This window comes from Pelophylax lessonae, assembly GCF_965119305.1.
Source record: "Pelophylax lessonae genome assembly, chromosome: 9".
NCBI classification, from domain to species: Eukaryota; Metazoa; Chordata; class Amphibia; order Anura; family Ranidae; genus Pelophylax; species Pelophylax lessonae.
In genome coordinates this window covers 244741412-244758651 of record NC_138776.1, presented here as the reverse complement: position 1 = coordinate 244758651, position 17240 = coordinate 244741412, and the positions used below count along the sequence as shown (strand labels likewise).

Sequence of the window (17240 nt, the reverse complement as noted above, 5' to 3'; positions counted from 1 at the left end):
CATTTCTCGCTGAAAATCGGAGTAAAATGGGTTGTTCCAGACATTGTTCTGAAAGAGCAATGTATTTTGATTAACCACTTGCTTACTGGGAACATTCGGTATACCTCCTTCCAGCCCAGACCAATTTTCATCTTTCAGAGCTGTCACACTTTGAATGACAATTGTGCAGTCATGCAGCACTGTACCCATATGACATAAATTATGATATATTTCTTTATCGTACATCACGGAACACAGAGCCAGTAATAATGACTATCTCGGTTATATGCTACCTTTAGGTGACTGGACACTGGCAACCAATAGACAAGAAAGTTCCTCCTATATAACCCCTCCCATACTGGAAGAACCTCCGTTTTTATCGCCAGTGTCTTGAAGGTGGTGGTCATAAAGCTCTTCAATCTTAAATGATATCCCAGTAAGGGGGAGTTTTGATCGGATAAATTCAGATGGCTAAGCATTAAGTGGATGGTACCCGAGCCTCGGCTAAGAAGACACGGGGTTTTGCATGTAATTTGACCCATCTGGTCGCTGGACCCTGATAAATGGAACCCTAGTTATTTATTATCCCAAGGAGTTTGCCAGCAGGGTGCTCTAGAGGTCCAAGAGTGTGGACCCCATGAAAAAGGGGGACCCGGTCCTTGAAGGTCTGATTGACAAAGCCCGTTGTGATGGGTGAAGTTTGGGTCCTGTATAGGACCCTGCGGCGGGATTGGTAAGCCTGTTCCTTTTTCCCTCTCTTTTAAGAAAAAAAAGAGTTTGCAGGGAAAGAATTGCACATTTTCCGTCCTGGGCTGTAGTACCATGCTTTGCCCACTATACGTCGCTGTTTGGCAGAAATGTATCATGCCTAGGTACCTTCTGTGCAGTGTTAATTTTGGCAGCAAATTTCAATTTAGTTTTAGTCTTAGTCTTAGGACTAAAATGGCATTTTAGTTTTAGTCCTATTTTAGTCTTCTGCAAGTGTTTTAGTTTTAGTCGTATTTAGTCGACTAAAACTCCAGTATATTTTAGTCGACTAAAACGCCCTACATTTTAGTCGACTAAAACTCATTTTAGTCATCTATAATCAAATGGGTGTAGTTCAATTGTAATTTTTAATGCATTATTTAAGCATTTCTCTACAATTTCCAAACTCATTATATACTACTGCTGGTCCTGGAGTGAAAAATCTAATATGTTATTATTTATGCTTTGAGCATGCACCAGTGTTAATTTTTGGCAGCAAATTTCGATTTAGTTTTAGTTATAGTCTTTTGACTAAAATGCCATTTTAGTTTTAGTCGTATTTTAGTCTTAAGACTAAAATGCCATTTTAGTTTTAGTCGTATTTTAGTCATCTGAATTGTGTTAGTCGACGAAAACGTTTTAGTCGGTTTTAGTCGACGAAATTAACACTGCTTCTGTGTCTGATCAGCTGGGCTATTTCTCCATATATCTCTATGGGCGCACACAGATGATGTCACAGGGATGCATGTGGATCACCTCATATAAGCAATGCTGCTGGCTGGATGTGACTGTGAGCTGAGCTGCTAACTGGGACCTATGGGACACAGAGCAGGTTGCAGTTTCTGTTTGGGCATGTGAATTTGGAGACTTGGGCTTGGCTACATGGTAAGAGAAGGGCAGTTGTTCTGTGATAGCTGTACAGTGCTGGATCACAGTTTTTGTCTACCTTCTGTGCAACATATTCTAGTTTGGCTCTTGCTGTACTATCTTCCTCTGAGAGGCCTGAAGCAACTGGTCAGTCTGAGCCATTACGCTTATCAGGTATTGTTGCTACATACAATGCCTCAGTGTCTACCTATGTTACTAAGTATGAACTGGCATCTGCCTTGGTTAGGCTTGAAGTTACATTAGCTGGAATGATTGCTTCTGTTTCACAGGGCGGGAGGGAAAAGGGATAGTTCCCACTCTCCTGTACCCGGGCCCAGCAGGGATGCAGCAGAGCTCATAGGCTCTTAAGGTCTTGCAGAGGCTTCTGGTTTAGGGCCAGATTAGGCAGGAGACATTAAAGAGGTAGCTGTTAATGATTTGGAAGTGGAGAAGGCTGAGGATGGTTTCTGTTCTGAGGGCTCAGATTCTGAGGAACCATTTTCAGAATTTCACTCTCAGAGGCTACTGATTCAGTCCCTTACCAAAATGGTTCAGGCAGGGTTTAAATTACCTCCTCTGGAAATGTCAGAAGCCTCCTTTTCTTCTTTTGGTTCTTTGCACCCTCAGTAGAATTCCCAGGCTTTTCCTTTACACCCCCTGCTGGAACAGCTGGTGTATGAGGATCGGGATCATCCTGACAGGTTGTTCATGCCTCCAAAGAGATTTCTTTGCTTTATCCTATGGAGGAGAAATTCAAGAGTAAGTGGTGTATGCCTTCGGTAGACGCTGCTATTTCTTATGTGAACAAGAATTTGACCTGTTCTATTGATAATACCAGATTTTTAAGGGTCCTGCAGATAAAAATTTGGAGTCTTTCCTTAGTTAAAGCTACCTTTGCCGTCACTGGCTCTGCTGTTCGACCAGCTATAGCGGATATAGGAGTTTGCCAATCCTTAAAGGATCCTTTTAAAAGGGTGACTAGAAGTCTGCCTATTCAAGCGGAGTCTTCTGAAGATTTGGCAGAGTTTCCTTGCGCCTTGTATTTTGCGGTAGATGCCCTTAATGATTCTACCCAACAGATTTCCTGAGTTGCCCTTCTCTCTGTTCAGACGCGCAGACTACTATGGCTTAAGAATTGATCAGCAGCTTTTCCTTTCCATGGGGAGCGTCTCTTTGGTGAGGATCTGGATAAATACATCCAGAAGATTTCAGGTGGAAAAAGTGCATTAGAAGGATTAAACATCCATCTTTTAAAGCGCCAAGTGTTATGCTACCTCCTAACACAACAGCTTCTAAGCAGTTCAGACGGCCTCAGCCATCAGGCTTTAGAAGACCTCAAAATCAAGGTCATAAAAAACCCTGGCTCCAAAGGCCTGTTAAATCAGGTTCCAAATCCGCCTTATTAAGGGGTGCCCCCACTCGTTCACGGGGGGGGGGGGGATGCTCCTACAGTTCTCAGAAACTTGGGAAGGAGTGGTGGAGGACAGGTGGGTCTTGTCCACAGTGGCACGGGTCTACATGATTGAGTTCTGAGAGTTTCCTCCTTCTCAGTTTCTGGGTTTAAATTTTCCTGTTTGCCCAGTAAAAAAAGAAGTCCTTGTTCCATGTCCTGGAACATTTGTGAGTGCAGGGCGTCATTGTGGAGGTTCCAACCAGCGAAAGTTTCACGAGTTTTTGCTCAAATCTTTTTACAGTGCTAAAACCAAATGGTGAGGTAAGACCCATTCTAGATCTCAAAGCTCTGAACCCAGTGGCGGCTGGTGCTCAAAATTTTTGGGGGGGCGCAAACAGAAAAAATCGAATAGGCATTGCTTTGTGGCAAAAAACGCGGCAAAAAATTGTGTGACTTTGAGGTCACAAAAGTGTGAAAGGGGCCTTCAGTAATCAAAGTATAGTGTGCCCCCCTTCAATGCAGAATTACTACAGCGTGCCCCCATTCAATGCAGAGTTACTACAGCATGTCCCCATCAATGCAGTGCCAGTGACCAGCTTGTCCCCATCAATGCAGTGACCAGCATGTCCCCATCAATGCAGTGCCAGTGACCAGCATGTCCCCATCAATCCAGTGACCAGCATGTCCCCATAAATGCAGTGCCAGTGACCAGCATGTCCCCATCAATGCAGTGACCAGCATGTCTCCATAAATGCAGTGCCAGTGACCAGCATGTCCCCATCAATGCAGTGCCAGTGACCAGGATGTCCCCATCAATGCAGTGACCAGCATGTCCCCATAAATGCAGTGACCAGCATATCCCCATCAATGCAATGACCAGCATGTCCCCATAAATACAGTGACCAGCATGTCCCCATAAATGCAGTGACCAGCATGTCTCCATAAATGCAGTGACCAGCATGTCCCCATAAATGCAGTGACCAGCATATCCCCATCAATGCAGTGACCAGCATATCCCCATCAATGCAGTGACCAGCATGTCCCCATCAATGCACTGACCAGCATGTCCCCATCAATGCAGTGACCAGCATGTCCCCATAAATGCAGTGACCAGCATATCCCCATCAATACAGTGACCAGCATATCCCCATCAATGCAGTGACCAGCATGTCCCCATAAATGCAGTGACCAGCATGTCCCAATAAATGCAGTGACCAGCATGTCTCCATAAATGCAGTGACCAGCATGTCCCTATAAATGCAGTGACCAGCATATCCCCATCAATGCAGTGACCAGCATATCCCCATCAATGCAGTGACCAGCATATCCCCATCAATGCAGTGACCAGCATGTCCCCATAAATGCAGTGACCAGCATGTCCCCATAAATGCAGTGACCAGCATGTCCCCATCAATGCAGTGACCAGCATATCCCCATCAATGCAGTGACCAGCATATCCCCATCAATGCAGTGACCAGCATATCCCCATCAATGCAGTGACCAGCATGTCCCCATAAATGCAGTGACCAGCATGTCCCCATAAATGCACTGACCAGCATGTCCCCATAAATGCAGTGACCAGCATGTCCCCATAAATGCAGTGACCAGCATGTCCCCATAAATGCAGTGACCAGCATGTCCCCATAAATGCAGTGGATGAGGTGGCTGGCTGGATGTGGCTGCAGGGGAGTCAGCTAGCAGCAGTTCCGGGGAGACTATAGGGGAAGGGGGGCCCCCGGGCAGGAGAGGTGCGTACCGTATGCTGGCCTGGAGTGGGACCCAGTTTCAGTGGCTCCAGAGGTGTACTTCCCGCCCGCCGTCAGACTCAGCGAGGAGGAGCAGGTCAGGGAAGAAGCCGCGGTGGCCTGGCGATGGCGCTGTAAGGACCTGTCACCTGCTGCCTAGGAACTCCGTGACCAGCGGTCTCGAGGGATCCAAGATACTTACCGGTGGTGGTCTGTACGGATCGATCCGATTCCGGTCCGGTGACTGGTCTCCTCTCCGCTCTCTGCCGGTGCCGTCGTCACTCCTGTCTCCCGCCATGTCCGTCCACTAGTCTCAGACTCGGTGCGGCAGCGTGACTGACGCACGCGACGTGACGTCAGCGGGGTCAGTATGGGGCCATGGGATGTCCTGGATGATGATTGGTCCAGGCTGTTAACCTGGACCAATCACAGCCAGGATATCAGAAAGTGGGGGTGTCCAATCGCAAAGACTTGCGCCCAGGTTACGCCCCCAGAAGGCAGCCAATCGGCGCCTCTTCTGGGACGTAACCCCACCCCCCCACCCGAGCCACCAGTTCCTTCACAGAGGCCGGCGAACCCAATTTTTTTTTTTTACAACTTTATTTGTTCGCTTTGTAATTTTTTTTTTCTTTTTTTTTTTTTCTTTTTTTTAGGGGTAGGGGGGCGGCGCCCTGGCGCCCCCTATGCACAGGCCGCCACTGTCTGAACCAGTAACTGACCATTCTTCCTTTTCGCATGGAATCAATCTGCTCTGTGGCAGCCTCTCTAGGAAGAGGATATTTTCTGGCTTCCATAGATATCAAGGATGCATATACCAATTTTCAGGCTCCATCAGAGGTTTTTGCGTTTTGCAGTAGGGCAGTCCCATTTTTAGTTTGTGGCCACAGCTCCTCCCTCGGTTGTTTACAAAAGTCTTGGCCCCACTGTTGGCTCTTCTATGGTCTCAGGGCATCTCCGTAATAAGTTACCTAGATGACCTGCTGATCAAAAATCAGTCAGGACCAGGTCTAAGATGGGATGTTTCCCAGACCGACCAGTTCTTAGAAAATCCGAGTTAGGTTGTAAACTTAGAAAAGCTAGAAAAGCCGGCTTTAAGGCCTGTTCAAATTCTGGAATATTTGGGTCTTATTCTTGATACTACTCAAGCCAAGATTTTCCTGCCACCAAAAAAGGTTCTGGCCTTGAAGGGTCTGGTATGGGTGGTAGTTTCCCTCTATACAGTTGTGCATAAGACTGCTAGGCAAGATGGTGTCCTCATTCAAAGCAGTCCCTTATGTGCAATTCCACTCCAGACTGTTCCAGAACAGTATTTTGTCCGCTTGGAACAAAAAACTCGGAGCTCTGGATTCCCCAATGTTTCTTGTTTCCCCAATGTGCCGCCTTGTCCTCTGTGATGACCTTAAAGTGGATAATTCAACACCAAGTTCACTATATGGACCCCTTATGTATTTATACTTGTTGATCATATCCCTCCTGTATCAGTTGTGGATATTTTTAACTGCTTCATGACAAATGTACCCATACATGTGTAATAATATCTCTCACTCACAGGTGATTTAGTGAGCTTTTGATGTCGTGAATTTAAAGATGGCTGCCGCATATCCAATTGACCATGTGGTTTTGGGGGAAGTGCAGCCATGTGTTGATAAACACCATAATAAACAAAATTTATTATGGTGACATATAAGAAAGATTCAATTCATAAAAACCCTCACATGAATAAGTATGCACAAAAGTGCTAGACAGCATGCTCCTGGACCAAAAGAACTCATAAATGGCCCGACATTTCACAATCCATTGGCATCTACACATCAGAACCCTCTTGACCCAGGCATAGGAGGTTGTTTGTCCTTGTGACCCACAGATATCAGATCCTGGCATTTGTCGGGCCATTTATGGGCTCTTTTGGTTCAGGAGAATGCTGTCTAGCACTTTTGTGCCTACTCATTCATGTGATGGTTTTTATGAATTGAATCTTTCTTATATGTCACCATAATAAATTTTGTATGTTTTTATACATTCAAGTATTGTATATTTCTTCATTAGATTAACAGTTTAACATCTTTTAAAAGTTCTATTACCCCTAGGGGTTTTTCTTTCCCCTTTTTTCGTTGTACTTCAAATTCAAAATTATAAATAGAATTTAAAAAACAGCTTTTGTAAAAAGCAAGTTGTTTTTGTTCCTTCCACGGGGCAAGTATGTCTTGCTGGTAGGGTTTAGGATATTTAAGAAGTCTAGGCCTGGCAAAACCAACCCAAAACCAACTAATTAGTCTGATTTATGTAATTTTTTTAGAAAGGCAACATTTTTCTTTCTATTGTACTTTGTTCAAATCCCTCTGAAGAAATCTCAAAAAGTTTTTTTTAGTCTGCCCAAAATATAAGTCAAATAAGGTCTGCTCTAAAAGGTCTCCTAGAACTATCAATAAAACCATAAATAATCCAGCACACTAAAATTAAGGTCAGATGAATATATTGTAGTATACAGAAAGCAACAATGTAATACATACAATACATACACTCATATCTGCTACCTATAGCTATGAGCAAAGAATAGTCATATTTAAGACAATTGATAAAGATTCAATATAAAAAAGATAACATTATGAAATGAAGGACTAACATAGTCTGAGAGCAGACAAATGGTACTGGTAAAGGCGAAGTATACAATCCCCATCTCTCAGGTCGAGTCCCACCACCTGGTCAGTCCAACACATTAAGAAATATTGTTGGCAATAGAAATGACTTTTAGAAAAACAACCTAAGAATTTATTGATATTGCTGAATTAGTGATGTATAATTAGGAAACAATCCAGTAGAAAGCTGATCTATGCATAAAATATGTAGGTGACAGGTGCTCTTCATTCATGGATTGGTCAAGCTTTGACTACATCGTCTGAATAAGTCGGTGGTGGCAGTAGGGATTGAGCATAAGTGGTTGTTCCAGGAATGGGAACGGCACCAGGATTCTGTAAGATGTACACCTTCAGAAAAGAGAAAAAAAAACATTAAATTAAAGGATATAATTTTTGAGAAAGAAGACAAAATTTATTGACCAAGGTTTAAGGTTAGAGGGTATGAGGACAAATTTCTAAAGGAAAGCTCTTATAGTCATGAACATAATCCGCAAAAAAAATAATAATAAACAAGATGAGGCCTCACTCTATTCATTGTATTACTATGCTTTTAAAAACAATCCGGGTGTGGTTCCAGGAAGATCCGGTAATAGTGGAACTTGTTTGAGGTAGTGTATTTTTTGGTGCTGGAAACGTAGGTGGATGTTGTGGTGCTCTAATTACCTTATCCAGTTATTACATACTTGTGACACCTTTCCCTTACCATCTATTACATGTATACTTCCACACTCGATGGGGGATCAATAAGTCTTTGGTCACTTTTGTAGAAATCACCAATTATGCTGTCGAACTAAGGGCCCCTATAACTGTGGGGCCAGTTCAAGTTGCAAATTTGTATACACTGGCAAATAGATTGATTTATCGAAGGTAAAAACTTTGACTACTAGACATTTTGCTAACTGCAACAAAGAGGGAGTTATTTAACACCTCCTTCTTAGTACAGTGGCATTTATGGTGTTAAAATCTCCAAAAATCTCCAATCGTCTATACTTTATACATTCACAATGATAACATACCATCCACCTTTTCTGGGTTCTTGATGGGATTCATAGGAGTGAAAGAGGGGATGATTTTTTTTAAATACAGTACCTTGAATAAGTATCCATACCCCTTGAAATTTTTCACATTTTGTCATGTTACAACCAAAAACATAAATGTATTTTATTGGGATTTTATGTGATAGACCAACACAAAGTGGCATATACAGTCAGGTCCATAAATATGACACAATTCTAATATTTTTGGCTCTATACACCACCACAATGGATTTGAAATGAAACAAACAAGATGTGCTTTAACTGCAGACGTTCAGCTTTAATTTGAGGGTATTTACATCCAAATCAGGTGAACGGTGTAGGAATTACAACAGTTTGTATATGTGCCTCCCACTTTTTAAGGGACCAAAAGCAATGGAACAATTGGCTGTTCAGCTGTTCCATGGCCAGGTGTGTGCTATTCCCTCGTTATCCCGTTTACAAGGAGCAGATGAAAGGTCCAGAGTTAATTTCAAGTGTGCTATTTGCATTTGGAATCTATTGCTGTCAACTCTCAATATGAGATCCAAAGAGCTGTCACTATCAGTGAAGCAAGCCATCATTAGGCTGAAAAAACAAAACAAACCCATCAGAGAGATAGCAAAAACATTAGGTGTGGTCAAATCAACTGTTTGGAACATCCTTAAAAAGAAAGAATGCAACGGTAAGCTCAGCAACACCAAAGCATACTGTGAAAGCAACCAAAGAGTTTTTTAAGGGAAAGAAGTGGAATGTTATGCAATGGCCAAGTCTATCACCTGACCTGAATCCGATTGAGCATGCATTTCACTTGCTTAAGACAAAACTGGAGAGAAAATGCCCCAAGAACAAGCAGGAACTGAAGACAGTTGCAGTAGAGGCCTGGCAGAGCATTACCAGGGATGAAACCCAGCGTCTGGTGATGTCTATGCGTTCCAGACTTCAGGCTGTACTTGACTGCAAAGGATTTGCAACCAAGTATTAAAAAGTGAAAGTTTGATTTATGATTGTTTATCTGTCCCAATACTTTTGGTCCCTTAAAAAGTGGGAGGCACATATACAAACTGTTGTAATTCCTACAGCGTTCCCCTGATTTAGATGTAAATACCCTCAAATTAAAGCCGAGAGTCTGCAGTTAAAGCACATCTTGTTTGTTTCATTTCAAATCCATTGTGGTGGTGTATAGAGCCAAAAATATTAGAATTGTGTTGATGTCCCAATATTTATGGACCTGACTGTAACACCCATATGGCTCCGCTCCTATAACACCTATATATGTGTATGTGTATAAATACATAGAAGTGTGTGTGTGTATATATATATACCCCTATACACAAGTTCAGATGTTTTGCCTGGCTCCAAAGACCCCCCAAAAATGCCCCAAAAAACGCCTGCGCAAAAAAAAACCACCCAGGTGTGTTATTGCAGGCGTTTTTTTTTTGGGCATTTTTTGGGGGTCTTTGGAGGCAGGCAAAACATCTGAACTTGTGTATAGAGATATATATATCCAAAGACATTTTTTTTTTTCAATAATTGTCTCTCTATCAAAAATGACAATTTTTAAGAACTTTTTCTTTTGTGATTTAGTGTCTGGGGGGGGGGGGTCTAAAAAGTGTACCTGTGAAGTTTCAGCTCTGTAGCATGTCCAGAACCAGAAAAAAAAGTTAGTTTGTATTAGGCAATTATAGAACAGGGATATGGCTCCGCTCTTTTCACACCTTGCCAGTTTTGTAGCAAGCGTTTTTTTTGGGCATTTTTGGGGGGTTATTGGAGGCAGGCATAACATCTGTACTTCTGTGTAGAGGTATATATTCACACACTTATATGTATATATACACATACACATATATAGGTGTAAAAGTAGCAGAACACTATACTTGCGCTAATGAAATAATTAACACCCATATGGCTCCGCTCCTATAACACCTATATATGTGAATGTGTATAAATACATAGAAGTGTGTGTGTATATATACCCCTATACACAAGTTCAGATGTTTTGCCTGCCTCCAAAGACCCCAAAAAAATGCCCCAAAAAAACACCTGCAATAACACACCTGGGCGGTTTTTTTTTTTTTGGCGCTGGCGTTTTTTTGGGCATTTTTTTGGGGTCTTTGGAGGCAGGCAAAACATCTGAACTTCTGTATAGGGGTATATATACACACACACTTCTATGTATTTATACACATTCACATATATAGGTGTTATAGGAGCAGAGCCATATGGGTGTTAATAATTTCATTAGTGCAAGCATAGGGTTCTGCTATTTTCACACCTATATATCTGTATGTGTATATATACATACATGTGTGTTTGTATATATACCCCTATACACAAGTTCAGATGTCATGCCTGACTCCAAACATGTCCTCAAAAATGCCCTATAAACGCCTGCAGCAAAAAGCAGGCTGACAGGCGAGAAGCCATATCCCTGTTCTCTAAGTGACCTAAGAGAAACAATCTTTTCTCTATAGCGGTCACCCTGACATGGAAGGGTTTGGTCACCCTGCCATAGCAGTCAGTGTCAGTTAACCCTACACTACACTATGGTCACCCTGACACTTAACACTTTCCCTACAGAAACTATATTTTTGAAGCTAACTAAAGTGGAAAATAGCACCCTAACTACACTAGATATCCCTTTCCTCACACTAATAAATGCTAAATGACACTTTGAAGCAGAAGTAACAGAACTGCTTCCATTCTCTTCCACAGCCCTGGATTAAAATGGTGGAGATTTGGCGGGGGCTATCTTATATACTGGCGGGCGTATTCACTAATGATTGGCCTCTGGACCCCCTAGTCACTCCAATCACATTCCTAGCATTCTCCTGCCCCCTCAATTGGCTTTTACTGATGGTTCTGGTCCAATCACAGGCTTTAAAAGCTCAGTTCCTGTCCCATTGCATTTTGGTCGGTTCCGGTTGCCGAATTCCGAACTTTTTCAGCAAAAAGTTCTAAATTCGGCCGAATTTCGAACAGTCAATGTTCGGGTCGAACCGATGGTCAACCCGAACCGTTCGATCATCCCTATTGTGCACTCCACAAATCTGGCCTTTATGGAAGAGTGGCAAGAAGAAAGCCATTGTTGAAAGAAAGCCATAAGAAATCCTGTTTGTAGTTTGCGAAAAGCCATGTGGGGGACACAGCAAACATGTGGAAGAAGGTTCTCTGATCAGATAAGACCAAAATTTAACTTTTTGGTCAAAAAGCAAAACGCTATGTGAGGCAGAAAACTAACACTGCACATCACTCTGAACACATGATCCCCACCATGAAACATCATGTTGTGGGAATTCTTTTTTTCAGCAGGGACAGGGAAACTGGCCGGAGTTAATAGGATGATGGATGGAGCAAAATACAAGGTGATCTTAGAAGAAAACCTGTTAGAGTCTGCAAAAGACTTGAGACTGGAGCAGAGGTTTAGCTTCCAGCAGGAACACAAACCTAAACATACAGCCAGAGCTACAATGGAATGGTTTGATCAAAGCATATTCATGTGTTAGAATGGCCCAGTTAAAGTCCAGACCTAAATCAAATTAAGAATCTCTGGCAAGACTGGAAAATTTCTGTTCAGACACTCTTCATCCAATCTGACAGAGCTTGAGCTATTTTGAAAAGAAGAATCGGCAAACATGTCCCTCTCTAGAGGTGCAAAGCTGGTAGAGACATCCCCAAAAAGACTTGCAGCTGTAATTGCAGCGAAAGGTGGTTCTACAAAGTATTGACTTTTCAGATATTTATTTGTAAAAAAAATTGAAAAAACATTTATCATTTTCCTTCCGCTTCACAATTATGTGCCACTTTGTGTTGGTCTATCACATAAAATCCCAATAAAATACATTTACGTTTTTTGGTTGTAACATGACAAAATGTGGAAAATTGCAAGGGGTGTGAATACTTTTTTAAGGCACTGCATATTCTGACATTGGAGAGCAGGTGGATCTCTAAATTAGGGGCCCAAAGTTTTCTGGGTCTAAATAATTCTAATAAATTTGTCTCTTAGACAATTCTTAGATTTCACCCTAAAATTTTGAAATATGGAGGGAGAATTTTTTTCTCTTTTTTTTTTTTTTTAGAAGTAGAAAAAGTGGAAGCGGAAAATGGAACAAGGTGTTTCAAAAAAATTGTTTTCAGTAAGTTCTACTGTATATTGTTTTTTTCTTTAATATTACAATTATGCAGTCTTTGTTTTGTCTTGAAGTCCAATGACTGCACCATAGCAACTTAGTTGGCTTTAAAAGCCTTTTATTGGATTTGTCTTCCTTTTGTTTTATATACAAGATTTTTTCATCCACGTGCATGTGTTGTTACATCGCATCATTCATATGTGGCACAATGCTATGTGTATGACAAAGCCCCTTGTCTGGCGTCATTTTAAATCACATGTACACATGCTATACACTGCAATTCTGGATACGCTTGAGAAAGTTGCCATACTGGCGATACCGGCAGCTAGCGGCATTATTCTTCTCTGCATCACGTGAAATATGCAAAGCTTATATTTCTGTTCAAACGGTTTTTATTAAGGCAGAAGGAATGTAGTACAAAACAATACCAATAGGTAACAGTGGTGCATAACAGATGAATACACGTCAAAATTACATCATGAACAGCAAGTAGTAGCATAACAATCAGGTTAAGGAATAGGAAAGGGGCAAGCTGGGCGCCCGGAATACAGGTACAAGGGATAAACACAGTGCACAGGGGCGGCTGGGGGTAGGGCAAAAAGGGAGGCCGTAGTGCAGCAAAAGTTTGTGGTCCAGCCACAATAGGGAAACAAATTAGGTAGCGGCCAACTCGAGGCAACAAGGGGGGGGGAGAAAAAGAAGGGAGTAAGAGGGGCAAGAAGGACGGGGGGGGGAGAGGAAGGGCAAAACAGTGGGGGGGGGGGGTTATGCGGGAGAGGAAGGGTGCCCGGAGGGAGTCCCGGGCCACTGATGTGGTTCAGATCGACAAAGCCATCAGGGAGTCGGTAACCACAGGTCAAGCTAGTACAAGAGATTCATCAAAGCCTATCGGAAACAAAGCTTATATTTCAATGTTAAGGGACATGCAATATGGAAGACTTTTTTTACACAGAATGGATCATCTCAAAAAATACTTTTTGTTGGGGTGAAGTATAATTATCATCATGGCAGATGTTTGCTGAATGTTTTTGATCTTGTGGTGGACTACTTGGTAAAGTTCATGCATAAGATTAATGCACATGCACAAGTTCATGCACATTATCCATGTTCTATGGACTATCTAAGGGTTGCATTCATGAGACATTTTGATTGACGAAGGAAGGAATTAGCATTGGTAGCTTTTGACTTGTTGAATATTATTTTTTTTGGGCAATTTTATAATAAAGTGTTACTAAACCCAGGACCTTGCATTCACTACATCTGATCTCCCACAGAACATAAAAATGAAACCCTTTTAGTAAATATCAACTGCTAAATACTTTTTTTTCTCATCAGCAGTATATAGCAGTCTTGTAACTTCTATCAGTGTCTAGTTAAAGCTTGTAGGAGGCGTTTTCAGTCTCCTCTAACTGTCCAATGAGGCTGCAGGACTCCTGATCCTCTGACTGGACAGTGATGATTGGCCCTGTGCCAATCACATGCATCCTTCCATGAAAAAAAAAAAAAAACTCTCTAGCAATACACACCAAACTGAGCATATGCAGAGTGACTCCAAAGGCTTTGCCTTATCAGGAGATGGATTGGGGACAGTGGATAAGGGGAAGATCAGAGAAGATAATGATCAAACAGCCTTTTTTTCACAATGTGGAGGATTAACCCTTAGATTCCACAGTGAGTATAACAAACATGATTTTACTGTTGTGGGTTTAGTAGCAATTTACATTTTTCAGTTTCTCCAAAATCAACAGTCTTTTAGGACCCTTAGGTCATACACTGTTAAAGCAGTTATGCCACTTACATTGGTTCCTTCCCGGGAATATGGTGGATTACAGGTGCATCTCAAAAAATAATCATCAAAAAGTTATTTTATTTCAGTAATTTATTTCAAAAAGTGAAACTCATATATTTTATATAGATGCGTTACACAAAGAGTGATGTATTTCATGCATTTCTTGTTTTTCATTTTGATGATTATGGCTTACAGCTAGTGAAAACCCAGAATTCATTATTGCAGAAAATTAGAATATTACAGTATATAAGACCATTTAAAAAATAATTTCTCATACAGAAAAGTTGGCTTATTGAAAAGAATGTCCATGTACAGTATAGTAATCACTCAATACTTGGTCGGGGCTCCTTTTGCATGAATTACTGCATCAATGTGGCGTGGCATGGAGGCAATCAGTCTGTGGCACTGCTGAGGTGTTTTGGAAGCCCAGGTTGCTTTGATAGCGGCCTTCAGCTCCTCTGCATTCTTGGGTCTGGTGTCTCATCTTCCTCTTGACAATACCCCACAGATACTCTATGGAGTTTAGATCAGGTGAATTTGCTGGCCAATCAAGAACAGTGATACCATGATCATGAAACCAGGTATTGGTACTTTTGGCAGTGTGGGCAGATGCTGAGCCCTGCTGGAAAATAAAATTAGCATCTCCATAAAGCTGGTCAGCAGAGGGACGCATGAAGTGCTGTAGAATTTCCTGTTAGAAGGCTGCGTTGACTTTGGACTTGATAAAACACAGTGTACCAACACCAGCTGATGACATTGCTCCCCAAATCATCACAATTTGGGGAGACATGTTGTCTGCTGGTGTTGGTCCACTGTGTTTTATCAAGTCCAAATTGAGCGCAGCCCTCTACCAGAAAAATCTAGAGCACTTCATGCTTTCCTCTGATGAACAGTATTATGGAGATGCCTACATTGTCAAAAGTACCAATACCTGGTTTAATGATCATGACATCACTGTGTTGATTGGCCAGGAAACTCATCTGACCTAAACCCCATAGAGAATCTGTGGGATATTGTCAAGAGGTAGATGAGAGACACCAGACCCAACAATGCAGATGAGCTAAAGGCCGCTATCAGAGCAACCTGGGCTTCCATAAAACCTTTAACAGTGCTACAGGCTGATCGCCTCCAAACCAAGCCACATTGATGCAGTAATTCATGCAAAAGGAGCCCCGACCAAATATTGGTATAGTGCATACTGTACATGGACATACTTTTTAGTAAGCCAACGTTTTTCTATTAAAAATTATTTTTTTAATTGGTCTTATCATGTAATATTCTAATTTTCTGAGGTACTGAATTTTGGGTTTTCACTAGCTGTAAGCTATAATCATCAAAATTTAAAAACAGGAAATGCTTGAAATAAAGTTTCACTTTTTGAATTGAATTACTGAAATAAATTAACTTTTTGATGATATTCTAATTTTTTGAGATGCACCTGTACATTTTAATCTGAGGGTTCTATTTTGGGATTGGGATTGAGAATGAAATACAGCCATTTTAATAAAGTTCTTTGTTACATTAGTACATTTTCTTGATTTTTAAATTTTTATATGGGCACATATGTCCTTTCTTTTAGGGAACATCTGAAGCTTCACATATTATTACTAGGGATGATCGAACTTTTCAAAAGTTTGGTTCGGCCAGAACATCCGAACTTCCCGAACGTTCGGCCCGGATTTCAGAACCCCATTGAAATCAATGGGACCCGAACTTCGGTAATCAAAAAACACCATTTTGAAGCCCTAAAATCCAATAAATGCCCTTAAAAAGTGCCTAGAGTTCTGGGTCATGCCCCAGGGACTATTAATACTATACAAAAAAAAAGTTCTTAAAAATTGTCATTTTTGATAGAGAGCCAATTATTGAAAAAATGAAAAAAAAAAATGAGATTTTTATAAAAAAAAGAGATATATATATCCAAAGACATTTTTTTTTCAATAATTGGCTCTCTATCAAAAATGACAATTTTTAAGAACTTTTTCTTGTGTGATTTAGTATCTGGGGGGTCTAAAAAGTGTACCTGTGAAGTTTCAGCTCTGTAGCATGTCCAGAACCAGAAAAAAAAGATCGTTTGTATTAGGTCACTTATAGAACAGGGATATGGCTTCGCTATTTTCACATCTATATATATGTAAGTGTAAAAATACATGCAAGTATGTGTGTATATATACCACTATACACAAGTTCAGATGTTTTGCCTGCCTCCAAAAACCCCCAAAAAATGCCAGCAACAACACACCTGGGCGTTTTTTTTTTTTTTTTTTTGGGGCTAGCGTTTTTTTGGGCATTTTTTTGGGTTCTTTGGAGGCAGGCAAAACATCTGAACTTCTGTATAGGGGTATATATGTACACACACCCTTATATGTATTTTACACTTACACATATATAGGTGTTATAGGAGCGTAACCATATTGGTGTTAATTATTTAATTAGCGCAAGTATAGTTTTCTGCTCCTTTCACACCTATATATGTGCAGGTGTATATATACATACATGGGTGTGTATATATACCCCTATACACATGTTCAGATGTCATGCCTGACTCCAAACATGTGCTCAAAAATCCCTATACACGCCTGCAGCCAAAAAGCAAGCTGACCGGTGAGAAGTCATATCAGTGCTCTGAATGTGACATAAGAGAAACAATCTTTTCTCTATTGCGGTCACCCTGATATGGAAGGGTTTGGTCACCCTGCCATAGCAGTCAGAGTCAGTTCACCCTACACTACATTACGGTCACCCTGGCACTTAACACTTTCCCTACAGAAACTAATTTTTTGCATCTAACTAAAGTGTAAAGGAGCACTCTAACTACACTAGATAGCCCTTTCCTCACACTAATAAATGCTAAATGACACTTTTGAAGCAAATTTAACAGAACTGCTTCCACTCTCTTCCATGTCCCTGTATTACAATGCTAGGAATTTGCCGGGGCTAT

General features: G+C 41.3%; 1 protein-coding gene across 1 annotated transcript in view; it reads right to left on the bottom strand.

Annotated features, from left to right (window-relative positions):
- Nucleotides 1-7607: 7607 nt before the first annotated feature.
- The window catches only part of LOC309564346 (membrane-spanning 4-domains subfamily A member 8-like), a gene marked incomplete at its 3' end in the record, with an annotated part of 69754 nt that continues 60121 nt past the window's right edge, over nt 7608-17240 (bottom strand). Inside the window, exon 7 of the mRNA XM_082268972.1 lies at nt 7608-7715. Coding sequence (XP_082125098.1) covers nt 7608-7715 — 108 coding nt within the window. The remainder of the gene's footprint in view (nt 7716-17240) is intronic.